Consider the following 21047-nt stretch of genomic DNA (forward strand, 5'->3'; position numbering starts at 1 on the left):
TATGACAGAGTCCTGCATTTTATTTAGGACACCCGGGTTTAGATCTTGCCCCTGACATTTACAAGCTGTGTGGCCATGGCCAAGTCTCTTTATCTCTGTGAAAGCCTAGTTTCCACATCTGTGAAATAGGGGTGATGATAATAAAGGGTTCTCTTGAGGCGCAAATGAAATACTCTATGTGAGGCACTTGGTAGGCCTTAGAACAGTGTAAAAATCTGAGGTATCATCATCAGCTCACTTCCTTCCAGTGTGTGCTGTCAGTCAAGAGTGGCATCCACAGCCTCCTTGTGCCTGGGCTGTCTCATGTTTTCCCCTTTGTTCCTCAGTGCCCTCTGCTGTGCTTCCTTTCATGGGTTTGTGGAGGAATATACTTTAATGTTCACTGTCACATTCTTGCCATCTGTTGAATCAGTTTCTTTTGAAAACAATAGGTGTTTTCATCACTACCCTTTAGTTGTGAGTCCCATACTATCAAGCTTAAGATAAGATTTGTAAAGCCATGTTTTTTAAGTTGTGTTAAAATCTCAGGTTCATTATATGCCTATTGCATCACCTGAGATCATACATACTATCGTACCCATACCTTCTTTTTTTTAAGCAATTGGGGTTAAGTAACTTGCTCAAGGTTACTCAGCCAGTTATTTTGTGTGGGTGCCAAGTATCTGAGGCCGGAACCAATCCCGGATCTCCTGACGCCGGGGCCAGTGCTGTTACTCACTCCGCCACCTGGCCACCCCCATACCCATACCTTCTTACTTGGTTCTACTTGAAGTGAACACATCTTCCCCATTCCTACCTTTGGTTATTTGTTTGTTGTCAATCCATAATTCTGATTCCTTTCTCTATACACCTACCTCCCTGACTTCCCCAATGCCCGGATTCCTTACCTTTTCAGTGTATCTCGATTCCTACCTGTCCTACCAACCAAGTAGCAAAGGTTCACAAACGTTGAGTCTTTTCTGACCTCCTCTATGATGATGATGATGATCTTCCCATTTCTGATTTCTTGTGCTTCTCACTCTCTATACTACACTTTCAGCATTTAGCCGTATATTCCTTTACATTATTTAACTTTACGCGTTTGTGTGTACTTTTCTTTTCTTTTTTTTTGCTTTTTGGAGGGTGGGGCAATTGGGGTTACGTGACTTGCCCAAGGTCACAGGGCTAGTAAGTGTTAAGTGTCTGAGGCCGGATTTGAACTCAGGTCCTCCTGACTCCAGGGCTGGTGCTGTATTCACTGCGCCACCTAGTTGCCCCTTGTATTTACTTTTTTGCTTGTACTTATAAACTCAGGACTAGATCTTTAACTTGTTTCTTATGTACCATGTTTCGTAATACTTTTCCTGTACTAGCTGTGCAGTATTATTGTTTAAAGTCCTATATACATGTTAATCATGCAATAAATATTAGTTGAATGAATCAACTGAAGCCTTTTTTTTCCTTTTGTTGAATTGACAAATCTGTGCATGTGCGTGCACATGTGTGTGTGTGATGTCATGTCAATTGGGAGAATAATTATTAGTTTTGCTAATATGCCTAACAAGTTGTAAATGCTATATAAATACTAGCTATTATTAACTATTATTGCTTGTTGTATTTCTTTTTCAAAGGTCATTAATGTGGATGATGATGGCAATGAGTTGGGTTCTGGCGTGATGGAGCTAACAGATACAGAGCTGATTTTACACACCCGTAAACGAGATGCTGTAAAATGGCATTACCTTTGTTTGCGTCGCTATGGCTACGACTCAAATCTCTTCTCTTTTGAAAGTGGCCGGAGGTGTCAGACTGGACAAGGCATGTGAGATCTATTTACTTATTCCAAGAAAAGGCTGGATAACATTTTTTTGAGAAAGTCATTTGGTCTCCTTTTAGCAATAGTTAAATACTTATGATTTTTTAGAAAAGTATGCCTACTGACGCTGAACTTTTTCAGATTATAACTCAGACATTGACCATCCTTTTCAACAAGAAAATAGTAAAAGCACTTGACTTTCTTAACTAAGTTCTTGAAGAATGTTGCTTACAGAAGCTTCAGAAAATATTGATCTGTGGCACAGCACATAGACAGAGTTGTCTGAATAGCAGGTGGTGGCTTAATCTCCATATTGTTTGAGCCTATTTGACACAGTACAGAAATTCGAGTGTTTTCACATTTATAACTTAAATTCTTAAATATAAATTAGATTAAATATAAAAATAAATTAATTTCCAATTGTTGTACTATAAATTGTTGTCATTTTTTCACTGCCCATGTTGCAATTCATTAGCCTGGCCACGTAGCATTTGAGGGGCATCATTTTTTATGCCTAGAGAAATACCTAGAATGTTATATGTGTTCAATAAATATGAAATATTGGCAGTTCAGGATAGAAATAGACAATAGGATAAAGATCCAGATTTAAAAATAGATGGGAACTAAGGGAGAGTAATCATTTGCATTATTGAAAGGACACAGCATGTGAGCTTTTAAAATGGCCATATTCCTATATATAGAGATTGTCTTTCAACTTTTCAGCAATGTGCCTGTTATCTGAAGTGTTGCTGTGTTTGAACTTTCCTTAGAAGTTTCATTTTCACATATGCACAAGAAATATATGATACTTGTGCTACCCTGTATTGAAATCATTTTCAAGAGAAAAAAAAAAACAACTAAGCATCATGTTCGGAATATATGAAATTGTTCCATGGAATACTTCTTGTATAATTTTGCTTGACTGACTTTAACAACTTTTAAGTTTTGTTTGTTGTTTGAATTTGTTGTTAGCATATGGTGTCTGAAAATTATTGCTGCTTTAACAATTTCCTTTGCCTTTATTAGTACCTTACCAGGCACTTGGCACCTCATTGAGTATCTCAGATCCTGAGTAACTCCCTTCCTTTTTATCTTTTGTTTTATCCTGTCAGCCCCTAGTTTTAAAACTCAAATTGTATTCACTTCTAGACCCAATAAATTGGGTTCATTTGAAATTTGGGTTAGGTGGTTGAGCGAATTATCTTACCGTAATTGTAATTTTAAAATATTAAGAAAAATATATGTTTGTGAATTTATGAAAATTTTATTTAAAATATTTAGATTCTTTTATTCAATTCAGTGAGCATTAAGAGCCTGCTACATGGTAGGTACAGAGGATACAAAGACAAAAATGAAGCAGTCACTTCTTGCTCTCAAAGACTTTATATTCCACTAGAGGAATAAATATACATAGAAAGTTAAATATACAATAAGGTCAGACCTCAGCATTTGCATGTTTAATTTTTGCAACTTCAAGCATTTGTGTGATTTTCTTAGTAGCCTCATTTTCACTTTCACATTGATAACTGTGCGTTCGCAGCTCTTCACAGTAGAGAAAAAAATGAGAAGCACAGCGCACACTAGTTTGTGGAACAGAACACTCATTCCTATTAAAAACACTAGAGAGCAGAGGAACAAATTGAACTTTCATTAAAATGATAAGTAGTATCTATCTAAAACCATAAGCAAGCATTATTTGTAATGGGGATGAGCAAGAAACTTTCCAGTAAGATCAGGGGCAGAGCAAGGATGCCTATCACCACTATTATTTAATATTATACTAGAAATGCTAGTTAATGCAGTAAGAGAAGAAAGAGAAATTGAAGGAATTAGAATAGGCAATAAGGAAACAAAACTATCACTCTTTGAAGATGATATAATGGTATGCTTGAAGGACCCTAGAAAATCAACTAAAGAACTAGTTGAAATAATTAACAATTTTAGCAAAGTTGCAGGATATAAAATAAACTCGCATAAATTGTCAGCATTTCTATATATTACCAACAGAGTCCAGCAACAAGACAGAGAAATTCAGTTGAAATCATTGTAGACAATGTAAAATACTTGCCAAATACTACCAAAACAAATCCAGGAACTATATGAAAACAATTACAAAACACTTTTCACACAAATAAAGTCATCTAAACAATTGAAAAAATGTTAATTGCAGATGGGTAGGTCAAGCCAATATAATAAAAATGAAAATTCTGTCTATATGCAGTGCCACACTAATCAAGCTATCAAAAAAATTAAAGAACTAGAAAAAATAACAGCAGAATTCATCTGGAAGAACAAAAGATCAAAAATATCAAGGGAATCAGTGAAAAGAAATGTGAAGAAAAGTGGTCTTGCCATTCCAGATCTCGAACTGTATTGTAAAGCAGTAATCATCAAAACAATCTGATATGGGCTAAGAAATAGAGTGTTGGATGGGTGCAATAGGCTAGATACTCAATACATTGTAGTAAATGACCATAGTAATTTAGTATTTGATAAACCTAAAGATCCAAGCTTTGGGGACAAAAACCCACTATTTGACAAACACTGCTGGGAAAAGTAGAGAGCAGATTGGCAAAAACTAGATACAGATCAACATCTCACACTGTATCCCAAGATAAGGTCACAATGTGTATATGATTTAGACATAAAGGGTGATACGATAAGCAAATTAGGGGAGCATGGAATAGTTTACCTGTCAGATCTCTGAGTAAGGGAAGAATTTAGGACCAGACAGGAGAGAGAGCATTACAAAATGTAATGTGAATAATTTTGGTTACATGAAATTAAGAAGTTTTTGCATAAACAAAATGCAATCAAAATTAGAAAAGAAGCAGAAAACTGGGGGAAAATTTTTAGAACATGTATTTCATATAAAGGCCTCATTTCTCAAATATAGAGAACTGAGTCAAATTTGTAAGAATGCAAGTCATTCCCAATTGATAAATGGTCAAAGGATATATATAGGCAGTTTTCAGAAGAAGAAATCAAAACTGTCTATAGTCATATGGAAAAATGCTCTCAATCGCTATTAATTAGAGAAATGCATATTAAAACAGCTCTGAGGTACCACCTCATATCTATCAGGTTGACTAATATGACAGAAAAGGAGAATGTTGGAGGGGATGTGGAAAAATTGGGACCCTGATGCATTATTGCTGGAGTTGTGAACAGATCCAACCATTCTGGAGAGCAATTTAGATCTTTACTTAAAAGGCTATAAAACTGTATATACCTTTTGATCCAGCAACACTACTACTAGGCCTGTATCCCAAAGATATTTTAAAGGGGGGGGGGAGGGAGGGAACTTGTACAAGAGTATTTATAGCAGCTTTTTGCAGTGGCTAAGAATTGAAAATTGAAGGAATGCCCATAAGTTGGAGGGGAATAGCTGAACAGGTTGTGGTATATGATTGTTTTGTTTTGTTTTTTACCAAAAAAAAAAAAAGCATAAATATTTTAATGTTATTCTATATTTAAAGATAGATTTAGGGGAAAAAAATGAAGACAAGAGAAGCTCATCAAGGTGTGAAAAAGACCAAAAAAATAAAAATAAAAAAGGATGAAGAAGTAAGATGAGCTTAAGGAAATAACTTCTATATGGTTTTGCTTAGTGATCTCATAAACTCCTCTTGATTCAATTATATCTTTCTTTTTAAATTTTTCAGTATTTTTCATGAGTTTAAAGCTTTTGAAGTTATGACGTTTGAATTTCTTCTTCTAACTAGTTTCTGTTAGTGCCTTTATAAACTTCATTCCATAATCCTTTTATTTTTGTTGTTGTTGTTGTTTATTTACTTTTATTTTACAACTTTCAGTTCCACAGTCCCTTGACTTTCAAATTTTCTCCCTCTCCTCCCCTCCACCCCTGTCATGGCAGCATGCACTTGAATATAGAATCTACAAATATCTTCACATTAATCATTAGTCAGGTTGTAAAGAAGGATTATAACTGATGGAATGATCAGTGGGAAAGAGGAAACAAAACAAGAAAAAGAAAGAGAGCAAGTGATTTGTTTCACTTTGCATTCAGACTCTGCATCTCTTTCGGTCATGAATCTTTTGGAATTGTCTTATAACTTTACATTGCTGAGAGGAGCTCCATCTATTGAAGTTAGTCGTCACACATACATTGTGTCTGTGACTGTATACAGATTTCTCCTGGTTCTGCTCTTCTCGCTCAGCATCAGTTTACATAAGTCTCTCCAGGTTATTGTGAAGTCTGTCTGCTCCTCATTTCTTATAGCACAATAGTATTCCATTACATTCATATACCACAGCTTGTTCATCAATTCCCCAATTGATGGGCAGCCCCTTGTTTCAATTCTTTGCCACCACAAAAAGAGCCGCTATAAATATTTTTGTACGTATGGGTCCTCCTCCCACTTCTCTGATCTGTTTGGGATATAACCCTAGAAGTGGTATTGCTGGGTCAAAGGGTATGCACTTATTTATAGACCTTTGGGAATAGTTTCAGATTGCTCTCCAGAATGGCTGGATCAGTTCATAGCTCCACCCAATGATGCATTAGTATTCCAATTTTTCCACATGCTCTCCAGCATTTATCATTTTCCTGTTTTGTCATCTTAGCCAATCTGGGTGAGATGTGGTACCTAAGAGTTGTTTTGATTTGCATTTCTCTAATCACTAGTGATTTAGAACATTTTTGCATATGCTTATAGATATCTTTAATTTCATGTTCTAAGAACTGCCTGTTCATATCCTTTGACCTTTTATCAATTGGGGAGTAGCTTGTATTCTTATAGATTCAACTCAATTATTTGTATATTTTAGAAATGAGTCCTTTATCAGAGACTTTAGTTGTAAAAATTCTTTCCCAATTTTCTGTTTCCCTCTTAATCTTGGTGACTGGCTTTATTTGTACAGAAGCTTTTCAATTTTAATGTAATCAAAATTATCCATTTTGCATTTTATAATGCTCTCTAACTCTTGTTTCATCATGAAGTCTTTCCCTCTCCATAGATCTGACAGGTAAAACGATCCCTTGCTCTCCCAGATTGCTTACAGTATCAGCCTATATCTAGATCATGCATGTGGTATATGATTGTAATGGAATGCTATTGTACCATAAGAAATGACAAGCAGGATGATTTCAGAAAAACCTAGAAAGACTTAAGCAAACCAATGCAGAATGAAGTGAGAACATTTTACATAGTAATAGCAATATTGTATGATGAATAATTGTTATCCCCATGAATGCAGTAACTCAAGACAGTTCCAAAGGAGTCATGATGAAAAATGTGAACTGATGGCATCTGAATACAGACTGAAGTATAATATGTTCCTTCTTGCCTTGCCCTGCCCATCCTGTTCCAGCCCAAGCATCTATTGGTCATTATTTGGGTTTGATGGCTCAGAGTGAGTGTAAATACCATTTGTTTCTGTTCTGGCCAGAAATCTTGAGGATCTTCCCCTCCCAGATTGATTTTTTGCTTTGTTTTGATTGACTAAGTAAAAGAGGCCATTTCTGCCTCTTTTCTTACCTAGCCTTCATTGCTGAATGGGTGTTGCCTCAGACAAACTGAGAACTTAAAAAAGCCAAGCAGTCCCAGTGCATCTGGGGATATCTCCAGGCATCCGGTTGTGGACCTTGCCACTGGGCCCAGATGGCTTTGGAGGGGAGAGTAAGGCTGGTGACTTTGCACTGGCCTTCCCTCACTTAAATCTAATTCACTTGTAAATCAAGCCATCATCTTCCTGATTAGTCCTCTTCAAGAACAAAGGACAAACTGGCAGAGACTACCTGTCTCCTTCCTATTTCTTTCTCTCTTTTCCTTTCTTTTTCTCTTTTAAGTTTTCTTATACAAAATGACTAATACAGAAATATGTTCTACATGATTGCACATGTATACCAGTTTGTTTACCATCTCTGAGAAGAGAGGAGGAAGGGAGGCAGAGAATTTGGAACCCAATTTTTTTTTTAAATGTTAAAAATTATCTATGTGTATTTAGGGAAAATAATTTTTTTTAAGGGGAAAATTTTAGATTGGACTAAATAAAAAAAAGTTTGTGGAACTACTGGTATCCTACTGGATACTTCACTGGCCTTGTTTACTCTACCACTCTAAAGAGGATTCACTGCATATTTTCATTGTGTGCCTTTAAATCTCAAGTTTTATTGCAGTTATGCCCCAGACGCTTAGTGCAGTTCCTTTGGGCTCTAAGCCCAAGCATGCAAAGTCAGTGATTCGGCTTAGTGAGAAAATAAAGGTGTTAGATAAACTGTGCAGGAATGTCTGCAGCCACTGTTGGCTGCAAGTTTGATGTTCATGAATGGATGATGTGTTGTGTTTGCAAAAAGGAGGAAAGCATTTGTAAATGTGTGAGTCTGCTCCAAAAAGTGGGAAAGTAACCTCCCAAGTGCAGATGAGGGAATTTAGAAAATAGAAGAGTGACCACATTTGTGGATAAGTGAGTTAGTGTTTTGTTCATGTTTTGTCATACAGAATTCTATGCAGATCTCTAGTGAAAAACTACAGTTTTTGGTGACTGCGGGAACCTAATCCCTTCCTGTTCAGTGTATCAGTGTTTGTGTTTTTGACTTTGCTTGGTTTTCTAGGAATGTTACCCTCACAAAAGTTGAAGGTTGTATATGCAAGTGAATTCGAGTAGGAGGACATTAGACCTAAGAAAGTCAGCGTAATAGCATGGCTCTTGAGCTGAACTTTTCAGGCCTTAAAAAAGGCATACAAACAGGAAGTGCAGTGCAGTATAGCCAGAGACTAGCAAGCACGTTAGTTTGACTGGATTATAGAGTGCATGCCCCTACAGAAACATAAATAAAACAATCCCTGTTTTCAAGAATCTCTTTCCAACAGTGGAAACAAGTACATGCATAAACAAATATAAAAAAAGAAAGCTAGGAATAAATGCAAAGTCATTAATATAAGGTGGTTTGGGAGGATGGGCAATAGTTGGTAGGATCAGGAAAACTTCATGTAGAAGACGATACTAGGGCTGTGTCTTGGAGGAAGAGAAGGATTTTTCGCAGGCAGGAGAGCCTTCTAGGCATGGGGGGATGATGGCCAGAGCCAAGGCACAGAGAGAAGAGAGAAAGTTTGTTGTGTATAACAAACCAAGAAAAGTCAGTTTAGCAGGTTTGCAGAGGGCAGGAATTGGAGGAAACCAAAGTATAGATGAGTGTGCAAAGATAGGTTGGGGCCAGGTTGTACAGAGATTTAAAAGCTAAAGGGAAGAATGTTGAGTAGGGGAGGGACAGATCAGCCCTGCAGGAAAATCACTTTTGTTAGCCATGTGAAAGATGGATTCGTGGGAATAGACTCGAGGTAGAGAAATCAATTGGGGTGCTATTGCAATAACCTGGGCAAGAGGTATTGAGGGCCTAAACTAAGGCAGTAGGTACATGACAAGGGAGAAGGGCACAGATGTGAGAAGGAATGATAGAAAGGGAACAGATGCAGATTGGAATGGAGAGTAGGAAGTTGGGAAAAGATAATGAGATCTCTTTTACACAAGTTGAGTTTGATATACTATAAACCTGGAAAAGTAGACAAGCCAGATTTAGAGGACTTTAAAAGCCAAACAGAAGAGTTTTTATTTTATTGTAGAGGGACAAGGAGCTGTTGGAGTTTCTTGAGTAAAGGAGTAATTCAACGAAGCATTTCAAAATATCCATTGCTTGTGTTTAGGAGAAATCATTTAAACAAATTCATAACAGAATTTTACGTGGAATCAGACTTGGACTTTAGAGATCCTTCTGCAGCTGAGGATATTGAAGTTCAAAGTATTGGACATACTGAAGATCACACAGCTCACTCATGACAGGGCTGGCACTGGAACCAAGGTGTCTTGGGCCTTTGTTCAGTGTTTTTTCCATGAGTATTAAAAAAAAAAGGCATTTTTATTTCTCTTTGATATCATGCCTATTTTTCTAGAAAGGCTTATAACATTTTAAGAGGCTTCATAAACAAAAACTTCAATAACCATTAGAATATTTTCTTAGCTCTTACCTTTTTTTTTCTGTGCTCAGACACAATTTGGAAATTAGGTTGTTGAATCATATCTAAAAAGATTAAAACCTTTGTTAAGTAGGCAAATTTAGAAGATTATAAGAACTCAAAAAAGAAAATATTTGGGTAGTTTTAATTGGGTCAGATCAGATTTGGTTAAGGGCATTGTGGAGGAAGGACACTTGGCATAGTAGAAAACATTCTGAATTTATGCTTGAATTCAGAGAATATTTAGAAAGCGGCAATCTTATTGTATTACCGACCTCTTAGAATTGTTATGAGGTAAAATGCCATATAAATAAATGTGTTGTTTTATTTCAGTCAGCTTGCATAGGAAGAAGGAAAACAACCAAACTATAGCTTTAAAAAAGATGAGAACATGTGTTTTAATTTGGATTGTCCAAGATCACTCCCAAGCAATTAAAAAGCAATTATAGTATATCACTCCCTGCCTTCCTTGTCCCTAATGTCCTTTCCTTTTCTTTGCCTTGTTCTCTCTCGTTATGGTGAGTTTTCTTCACTGCCCAGAGCTTCGGTGACCTGGGATTGGCATTCCTAAAAGCATTGCTGCCCATTTTGTATTGTGCATCTTCTGAGTTAAACAAAAATCCAATTGTTGCTGTCTGTTGCGATGTCTGCAAGCTCCTTTTTTTTTTTTAATTTCTTAGAGCTCTCTGCCTAAACCCTATTAACCTTTATGCAAGCATTTTCCTTATTATGATTATCAGTAGAAGTCAGAGAAAAAGGTGATCTTGTCTGACCAAAGTTTTCTTTCTACAGGTTATTCTCTTATCTGAAAGCTTTGCTGTCTCATGAAATATGCTTCATTTGTCACATAAACTATATTTACAGCCCTTCTGTTAGATTAACTAGTTTTTTTTATAAAGCAGCTTGATGTAGTGGAAAGAATACTGGCATTGGAGACTGAAGACCTGTCCTGGGTTCCAGTCCCGACTCTACCTCTTTATAAGTGTGACCCTGGAAAAAATCACATGACCTCTCTGGATTCCCGTTTCATTATCTGTAAAATGGGAATAATATAATGTTTGCATCACTACAGAATGTGTTGTGAAGATTAAATGAAATAACAGTACATGTAAAGCTTGTTTTAAAAGAAGCTTGTCTTATAAAGTATACATTTAATCTTTTATGATATTATTTGGTAGCCCTGCATAAGTAGCACTAACTTTATGAAACCTGCTGAATTCCTCCAATCAGAAATATATTTTACATGTTTCTTACACACATGGCACATTCTCTGTTCATGCGGTTATCCTCTCCGAAGGTTGTGTCTCCATGTGAGGCACTGTCTCTAGTAAAACCAACACTTGGTTTGTGGTAGTGCAAGGTTTTGATCTGTTATCCGTTTAAAAAAGCTTCCCTCATTCTAGTCTGAGAGGGTGAATGTCAGTGGTTTTTTTCTTCATGGTAATCATTCATTTGCCATATTTTTCTTTTGCATTTGTAGGAATATTTGCCTTTAAATGTGCCCGTGCAGAAGAACTGTTTAACATGTTACAAGAGATCATGCAGAATAATAGCATACATGTGGTAGAAGAGCCGGTAGTAGAAAGGAATCACCAGCAGACTGAATTGGAAGTCCCCAGGACGCCTCGGACTCCCACTAGTAAGTACCTGCCTTCACATGAGTGCTTCTGAGAAGAAGTGACAACCCAGAGGAGGGTGGTTTGGAGAAAGGACAGAAAGAGACAGAGGGAAAAGGAGAAAGAGCTTTTACTAAGTTTTTGCTACTTACCAGAGAGACTGGTCAGTGGAAAAGTAAGAGTGCCTGAATTTAAATAGCTCACATTCTAGTAGAGGAAGACAGCCAGGAGGGGTTTCACCTGCAGATCAGATGGAAAGGGCCCAGAGGGCCTTGGATTGCAAAGGAACTGCCAATGTCTCTCTTTTCCAGTCATTTCCATTGATCAGCATACCTTTTCTGCTTCTGCCAAGGACGTGGGTGGCCAGAATTTTCTTTCCTAGGTCCTTAATAGCTATGGCCTACAGGGGAGATGGGGTTGTAGCACTGACAGACAAATATCCCAGGTCGCAGCTCCACAAAGATTTCTTCCCTAAGCATGTTATGTGGCTAGGGCTGGAAGCTGGGCATGTGGACTGGGAGGAAATGGGTTTTTTTGAGGGACTTGGGCTTACCTGCTGAGGATATACAGATATAAATGTGTTGAATAATATGAATCTGAAATAAGTATTAGTTATGTGTAACGGGATTGTCATTAACAAATTTTTAGGTTGGTTACTATCTAGTAAAAAAATTTATAATTTAAACTCTAAATTGTGAGTAGCTTATAATTGTTTTGTCGTGCAGGAATGGAGACTAGTTGAACCATTTTGTTGAGGATTTGGCACTTGAAGCCACTGTACCTATCTCTAAGCCCTCTGCTTTCCATGATGGTTGCCTTTTCAAAGCAACCCCAAATGGAATTTCACTTTCTGATTGAGGTATTCTATGGGCTCATTTAGAATTCTGATAGATGAATCAAGTGATGGCCGCACAGCCGTTATCTTTCTTTGTTAAAACCCTAACAGCTCCTGGGTTTGGTGCGCAGAGTGTACCTAATGGATATCCTCGATACCCCTCATTTGGAGAGGCTTCATCCCACCCTTCAAGCAGACATCCCTCCGTGGGAAGTGCACGCCTCCCTTCAGTAGGCGAAGAGTCAACACACCCACTGCTTGTAGCTGAGGAACAAGTAAGTGTGTGCTAGCTCACTGTGGTAAGACTAAGCCCTACTGTGTCTAAGCAGTCAATAACAGCTGATTACATTTGAATTGCAGAAGTTATTTATTGGCTTAAGTCAACTCCTATGTCATGATTAGAAACATTAGCATTTTTTCCCCCAGGGGAGAAGGCAGGGCAATTGGAGTTAAGTGACTTGCCCAAGGTCACACAGCTAGTAAGTGTGTCAAGTGTCTGAGGCTGGATTTAAACTCAGGTCCTTCTGACTCCAGGGCCACTGCTCTATTCACTGTGCCACCTAGCCGCCCCAGCATTTTTCATTATGGTGGCTGGCTAAGCACAAGTCCTGATATAAACTGTAAGATTTACAAAATTCAGATGTTCTTATAAAATTCAGAGTTTCATTTCATTGATTGCCTCATACTCAAAATTCAGGACATGTCAGTCAATTTACGCTTCCAGATCCCAGTTCAGTGATTTATATTCAACTGAATTAAGCCAATATTGTGTGCAAGGTATGTGTTAAGTATGACCTCAAGGTACCACAAGATCCTGAAGGATTTTCTGAATTATCTAAACAAGTAAAATAAATTACATTCAGCATAATTTTAGGGTTGTATATTTTAATTCTTTGAAAAGTGGTTGCTCGGGGCGGCCAGGTGGCCCAGTGAGTAAGAGCACCAGCCCCAGAGTCGGGATGACCTGGGATCGAATCTGGGCTCAGATACTTAGCATCCACCCAGAAACACCTGGCCGTGTAAACTTGAGCAAGTTACTTAACCCCAATTGCTTTAAAAAAAAAAAGTGGTTGCTAATCCATTTAAATTATTGCAGTGTATCATATATTTATAGTAATTTATGTACATGCTTTATCTCTATTAGAGTAGAAAATTAATTTGTATGTCTTCCTGTCCCTTGTAATACCTTACAGGTAATAGGTGCTTAATAAATATCTGTTGAATGATTTTTACCTGTATTCCCAATAATACCTCATTTATTCTACCATCTAATTCTCCAAATATGTCAGATAAATGTTTTCTATATAACCTCGTAGCTTAAGCCCACAAATCATTCACTTTGGTTATTGAAGTAAAATGTGGTAAATAAATTGAAATAAATGTTGAAGTAAAAGATTGATTCATTATTTTGTTCCTTTCTTGATAAAGAAACATATAACTCTGTGTGTGGCTGAAATATATAATCATAGGTGATTATTTTTTCACCATGGATACAGCCAGTGGTTAAATGCTATAAACATAAAAGCTAAAGACTTGTTGGCACAGTTTTGTAATTATAATCTATTTAGCTTGATTGTGCATAAATTATCTTCATTTTTAGAAATTAGTCATTGCTTTTTAGCAGTGTTTGTTTTATTTGGATTGTACCCATAGAACAACAAAGGTAAGTACAGCAGTACTCAAAGTAACAGGCAGGTCTCAAGTGTTTGGAGAAGTAGCGATGAGAAAAGAGCTCAAGAATGAACATAAGCAGCCAGCAAAGACCAGAAGATAGAAACATCACGCACAGTACTAGAGTTTTATTTGGTTTTGAAGGAAGAAAGAGGGGAGGTGATTATAGGATTAGAACGTGTGGTCTTTCTAAGTAGAACGTAGAATGACCGAGCTAGTAATTTCATATTTGTTGAGGGTGCCCTTACTAGTTATTTTCTGTTCTTCTTTCTCTGCCAACCTCATATGAAATTTTAAGCTGAGTTGTAGGATTGTTTATAGTTAGTTCTAAGACTAGCAGGAGACAAAAGATTTCACTTTTAGGTAGAATTTGACAAAGCAGTTTAGGAAACATGCTTAACCCTGAGAAGGGATAATTTCTATGTTTTTATTTTTAGAAATATTGAAGTTTGGGGATTCCAAGGGAGTGATTGCTCATCAAGAAAGACTACTAGGATAAAGACCTTATGGAATAAGTGTTTAGAAGGAAAAAATGTTGAGATTGTACAGTTAAATAAACAGCTAATTATCATAAAGCACTTTTTTTTTTTGGTTGTTTGGGACTGAATATTTAAAACTATTCATTTCCTTTTAGGTACATACCTACGTCAACACTACAGGTGTGCAAGAAGAGAGGAAAAACAGATCAAGTGTACACATACCTTTAGAGACAAGGCTTTCTAATGTTGAAAGTAACAAAGCAAGAGAAGAGCAGAGCGATATGGAGGACAGGGATCCTCAGATTCTTCTTGAGCCTGAAGGAGTCAAGTTTGTTTTAGGACCAACCCCTGTTCAAAGGCAGTTAATGGAAAGAGAAAGACTGGAGCAACTTGGAGAAGAACAGGTTAGTGGCAGCGGTACCAGTAACACTGAATGGGACACTGGGTATGACAGTGATGAGCGGAGAGACGCCCCCTCAGGCCACAAACTAGTATATGAGAACATAAACGGGCTGTCTGTTCCCAGTGCCTCAGGGGTCAGGAGAGTTCGTCTGACGTCTGCCAGCACCTCGGACACCCAGAACATCAACAACTCAGCTCAGAGGAGAACTGCATTATTAAACTATGAAAACCTACCATCTTTGCCTCCTGTTTGGGAAGCTCACAAGCAAAGTAGAGATGAAGATGACAGTTTAGGACCAAAGACCCCATCTCTCAATGGCTATCACAGTAACCTGGATCCAATGCATAACTATGTGAATACAGAGAATGTAACAGTGCCAGCAAGTGCTCACAAAGTAGAATTTGCCAGGCGCCGGGACTGCACGCCCACAGTCTTTAATTTCGACATCAGGCGTCCGAGTCTAGAACATAGGCAACTCAATTACATCCAGGTAGATTTGGAAGGCGGTAGTGATTCGGACAACCCTCAGACTCCCAAAACTCCCACCACTCCACTTCCACAGACTCCCACCAGGCGCACAGAGCTGTACGCTGTGATAGACATTGAAAGGACGGCTGCTATGTCGAGCTTGCAGAAAGCACTGCCACGAGACGATGGGACGTCTAGGAAGACTAGACACAACAGTACTGACCTGCCTATGTGAGCCTAGAAACATGACATCCATCGTTTGCACCTTTGTGAAGTTTTTAAAAATGAAGATGCAAGTGCTTCATTTTCATTTCTAAACACTAACACCTTTTATAGACTGATAGAATTTTTTTCTGAATACTTCATGTGCTTGTTTTAACTAAAGGGAATTAATGTAGAGCAGGTACTCATTAAAGAACACTAATTACATTCTGTAATAGTTGTTACTGTATAGCAACATTGCCATTTTCACAGTGCCTATTTAATTGAGAGTGGAAGTGAGTGACATCCCGGTTTTGAGTTTTTCAATATTCTGGACTCGTGCCTACCATTCATGTCTAATCATGGTTGACATTGATAACATTTTATAAAACCTCTTGATGTGTGCATTATTAGCAGGTAAATCTAGTCGTTGAAAGTAAATATCTGTAGCTTCACTTTCCAAGTTAGGTGGCCTCCAGCATGAGTCATTCATCATTTCATTAATTAAAGGCTTTTTGACTTGAGCCAAATGCATTGTACATAAAAAGAATAAATACATATATAAGGTATACCATCCCTCCTTATATACCAGTCAAATCCTTTTCCTAAAACTTTATTAGAATAACACATCCATGAACATGGCATGCTGTTGGTGTGTGTTAGAAGGGCAGCATGGGGAAAATTCCCTTCTCCTTACCTCATGCTTTCATTTTATGGGCATGCCAAGGTTCCCTTGATCAGAAGCACGATGGGGATTTAGAACCAATCTCAGGCCAATACCACCAGAAAAGAGTTGCAGTTCTGGATCATCAAGCTTATTCTCCAATAGAACATTAATCTCAGCATTGTTTCCTGGAGGCATTTATATTTGTGCCATTAAGTTTCCACTTTTCTTTTTACCTTTGGTGTTTAGGATGTCTTGTTTTGTTAAATGACGTCTTTAGGTTTAAGATGGTTGAGTTTGTATATGGTTTTGTTGTTTATCTGTTCAGTCTTATTTAGTCTATGTTTTGTCAAATTATGGTTTTGAAGGTTCATTTGGAACTTACTGTTAGATTTTAACAGGGTTGCCCTTTTCCAGTATTTATTGATATGCTGTTTACTTTTCAAGTCTGATAGAGACATCCACTTGATTTTAAATTTTCGCTCATGTGTCCATAGATGAACTCTTTGGTTGCAAATGAAAGTAGACACTAATAAAAAAAAAAACAAGTTCCCCAGAGGTACTGTAGATTTATCAATGGACACACTCCTCTGCACTTTAGCAGTGATTTTCTCAGTTATATAAAGCCTGGCTGCAGTTGTTCTCCACCCACTGTAATAATGTTCATCAGCTATGCTTATCCTTTCAAACATAGCTAGAATTTAGCTTTTACCTTGATTTTGACAGAATGTTATATACTGCTATATTAGCCCTGCAGGGGGCGGTGGAAGATCTGTAGTAAAGAGATCATGTCATAACCTAGGATTTAGAGGAATTGATGTTTGTTTAAACGAATCCTCCAGGTTCCATGATTCTTGAGAATGGAAGGGGAAGTAGACAGAAGGGTTGGGTCGCTTACAAACAGTTTTACTTATGTTCCTAAATTTTTAGACTTTGCATTTGAGATTAGCTATCCAGATTTAGGCTCAGACCATAGCACTAATTTAGCCAGAAATCGTTTTATTCAAATAGCCAGTCTATTAATTGGGTTACCCTGCTGGTTAAGGTCATTCCTGTGTTTGCGTTGCAGTAGAGTGGTATCATTGTAAAAAAGGCAAGATGTCAACGTTGTCCCACCAGTGCCCTTTGTTTGCCGAGCAGGACTTTTGTATTCTGTGAACTTGGTGCTTGTAAAAAGTGAGAGACTAAAGCACTCCCTGGAGCCGTGGTGCCAGGTGGGTGCTTTCTCTGATATAGCTCCCTTTTGCAATATCTTATACTGTTCCATTCTTGATTTCTCCTAAGAAGATTTTTAATTGTGCCAAATCTGTGTGATGATCTTTATAGCATGGAATAAGAATCACAGTGCTAATGTACATGCTCTTAATTCAAGAAATGACAGCAGAGACTGCTAGAACATTCCCCTCCATGTGAAAGGGCTAATACTATCTGTGTGTTCTTTTAGGTCGAAACCCTCCCTTCTTTCTTTTTCTCCCTTTATACCCATCCCATCCCCAGTTCCCAACTTGCTTTTTAAAAACATGCCAATCCAACAGCTTTGCTGTAGGCTCTGCACTAGCATAGCAATACCTATGAAGTGTTTGACTTTTACTATCAGATAAGTATTAGATGCATACAGCTGGTGCTCCCATCTGGTGACCTGCTGGCATTCATCTATTTTCTTATTTAATAAATACATTCCCCTAGAGATTTTGCAATAAGACTTAAGCTGCACCCTAGGAATGTATATCTGGCTTAACAGGTATATGTTTTTATTAGATACTTTTGTTGACATGTAATTTATTCCCAAGAGACTCTCCCTCTACACACTTATTCTCCATCTGTATTCTCCCAGATGGGAAGAGATAGAGCTACTTTTCCTTGGCATGATTTCTTTCTTGATCCTCTTTTCATGTAAAAATTCAAATGTGGTGCCTTCCCTCCCACCAGGAAGATAGTCCAGTGGTTCCTTCATTTTACTGCTGCTTGTGGAGTGATGAGATATGCACTTTACCCTTGAAGACTCAGCAAAAAAGATTTTCCCTTTCCAGCTGATCTAAAATAGACTGCAGATATCAGGCTTGGGTCTTACTAAAATTTGCCAATAAGTTTTTATGTTTATAAATGTTAATCAACATCAATCCCACAGTTAAATGTTAGATGGAATGAGATAAGGCTGTATTTTTTTTTCCAGAAAATCTGTGGCACATCATATTTAAAAAAAAGTACCTCAATAACGTTTTACAAAATTGGGAAAGGGGCCTTATGTTTTCAGCTTCCCAGTCACACAGCACTGTGTTTTTGCCTGAAAGTAAACCTGTTTTTTTATACCAAGCTAACAATTGCCATCCCTTCCCCCAGGCTATCTAACCAGTAGCGCCCCTGTAATTTGTGCAGTGTGGAATAAGTGTGCACAGACTATGCCTCCATCAGAGAACTCGTGGGTGCGTAACAGGCATCTGACCATCATGTTACAGTTCTGATGTGTGAGGTATATGGTACTAAATGACGTCTTCCCTCAACTTTGCCAAATGTTGAATACAGGCATTGGTACTGAATTACTGAATGTATAGAAAACACTTTTGACTTGAAAAAGAAGTCTTACACCACGTACCACAAGACGCTGTGCCCAGACCAGCCCTGGCCTGCCCTGCCGCCTTCCAGTCCTCCTTTCACTCCATTTATCTCCCTCTCTCTCCCTAGTCCCTTCACCCTATCGTGTGACACTTCATTAGGGCTAGTTTTCCTGCATCTTTAACCACACTATAGAGTTGCAGTTCAATTGGTTCCCATTATAGCATGGAAAATGACTGGTATTAATAGTACAGTAGCCACCAGTGTGCCACAGTTGCATTATTAAATGCAAAATATACATTTTTATAAAGGCCAAATTTGTATTATTATGTTTTTATTTCATTACAGTGTATAATATTGTAAGATGATTATGTCCTAATTCACATTATAAAATGTTAAGTTTTTCCTACTTAAAGGCATAAATATAGCAACTTTGTATAAAGGTAGCTTACTAGATTTTTAATTTTTTTCTTTTATAAAAAGTTGTCTAAACAGCGGGACTACCATTGCCAAATTGTATATGAAATATGAATTTCTCCCCTCCCCTTTGGTTAATTTCTTTTATAAACATTCCATGTTTCTCTAATAAAAGACAAAAGTGATACTGTACTATGCAGAAATTGTGTATTTTTGATGCTGTTTCTTATCGCCATTTAAAATTTTGGTTTGCTTTTTTTTTTAATCATTGATAATAACTTACCAAATGTTAAAAGCCTTGTGCCATGTGATGTTGATATCATTGTGTGCCCTTCTCTTTAAGCTCTCATTTCCCATCATCCCCCATCAGTGCCAACTTCATATTTTGTAGCATGGCAATAAAATATTGAGTTTATATTATAGAAGTGTGTGGCTTTTTGGTGGATGTGGACATGGCCATGTTGGTGTCTACTTCTCTTTTTGAAGACATCTCCATTTGGCATGATAACTATCTCAAGAGACCCTATGCTTTGCATAACAGGTGCAGTACAAACCTTTCAAACTCAAGTTTGTTCATGGTTTTTCTCTATTCTGTGCATGTTAGAATCCCATAATAGTAAAAAAACTCAATTAGCAGGACTGTTTAGGAAATACAATGTTCTGTTAATTGAGTATGATTAGACTAAAATTTAAGCAGCAAGCCCTTTTTAAACCTATTGTCAAATTTTTCTATAACGTATTCAGCTTTGTGGCTTATTAAATAAAATATACCAAACACAATTTAATCTTTGACGATTAAATGTCGCATTGCTTCAGGGTTGTCATTCTGAACATTAATTTTCATTGTACAGCCCTGTAAATAATGTGGGAGACTAGGCTGAATAAATAATAACCCTAGAGCATCCCCTGGGTGCTCTAGATTTCTAAATAATTGTTAAATAAGACGTGATAAGAGTTTGTATTATTTCCTTCTCCCTCCCCTAAATTGAGTTCTTCATAGTAACATCTTGGTTAATTGAAGGCTGTACTGATTTAGGGTTTTATATTTGGATTTCTCAGTAGTGTTTAGAAACTGTATAAAAGATTTTATTTCTCAGTTCCATTCTTTTATATGTCTGTGTAAGAATACACACATATACACACACACTACAAATTTTCAAACTGTGTACATGTCTTTTAGGGTGAAAATATTTCAAGTGGTACAGTCTGACTTCTGGACTTTGAACCAGAAAGACCTGAGTTCCAATTTAGCCATTTTAGACAAATTCAACAAACACTAACTGTGCGACCCTAGGCAAATCATTTAACTTCTTAGATTCCTCAGCTGTAAAATAGAATAACAGCACCTTCCTCTCAGCATTATAAGGATCAAATGAGATATTTGTAAAGCACAGTGCCCAGTATACAGTAGGTACTTAGTAGATGATGAAGATGATGATGATGTTGTTGCTGTTATGGTAGGATACGGTCGTTTTAAAAAAAAAAAGAAACCTTGCCAACAGCATTATTTTTGGGAATCAGGAGTTTGATACAAAGGAAAATTAACCTGTTCAGGGTCACATCTGCCTAGTCACTGAGCTGTGTGACAAAAGTTACTTGGATAGACCTCCTGGTAGAAATGTACTGGTTGTGCAGAATACTCATCATTTGACATATCTGACTGTCATCTGTGTAGAAGCTCTTGTGCTCGGGAGTAGATGATACAAAGATTGTCTCTATCCTTAAGGGAGTTCACACATACTTCATGTGTATTCCGTCACCATTCCAAAACAAAAACAGGATACAATTTAAAAAAAAACATACAGCACAAAGTTAGAATTCTTTTCCCGTGCTCTGTGAGCTTTACTGGAACAGAATCAGTGAAACAAAAAATGAGCCCTAAAAGGATGTGTACATGTTCTGAGGTTCAGTAAATTTAGGTAGGCCCTGGAGAACTGAAAAATAGATTCCAAAAATATTTTTAAGCACC

General features: G+C 37.3%; 1 protein-coding gene across 3 annotated transcripts in view; it reads left to right on the forward strand.

Moving 5' to 3' along the window:
- The window catches only part of FRS2 (fibroblast growth factor receptor substrate 2), a 122087-nt gene extending 102584 nt beyond the window's left edge, over window positions 1-19503 (forward strand). For 2 of the 3 annotated variants that reach the window (XM_069081253.1, XM_069081246.1), the window contains 4 exons: window positions 1611-1797; window positions 11252-11410; window positions 12334-12497; window positions 14528-19503. In XM_069081253.1, the coding sequence (XP_068937354.1) occupies window positions 1611-1797; window positions 11252-11410; window positions 12334-12497; window positions 14528-15478 (1461 nt within the window). In that variant the 3' untranslated portion in view covers window positions 15479-19503. The remainder of the gene's footprint in view (window positions 1-1610; window positions 1798-11251; window positions 11411-12333; window positions 12498-14527) is intronic. The other variant, XM_069081261.1, reaches the window with a different exon arrangement.
- Window positions 19504-21047: the final 1544 nt, after the last annotated feature.

The sequence above is a fragment of the Petaurus breviceps genome, unplaced genomic scaffold, assembly GCF_028583685.1.
Source record: "Petaurus breviceps papuanus isolate PSGF00001 unplaced genomic scaffold, PetGlider_PUasm1.0 154, whole genome shotgun sequence".
NCBI lineage: Eukaryota > Metazoa > Chordata > Mammalia > Diprotodontia > Petauridae > Petaurus > Petaurus breviceps.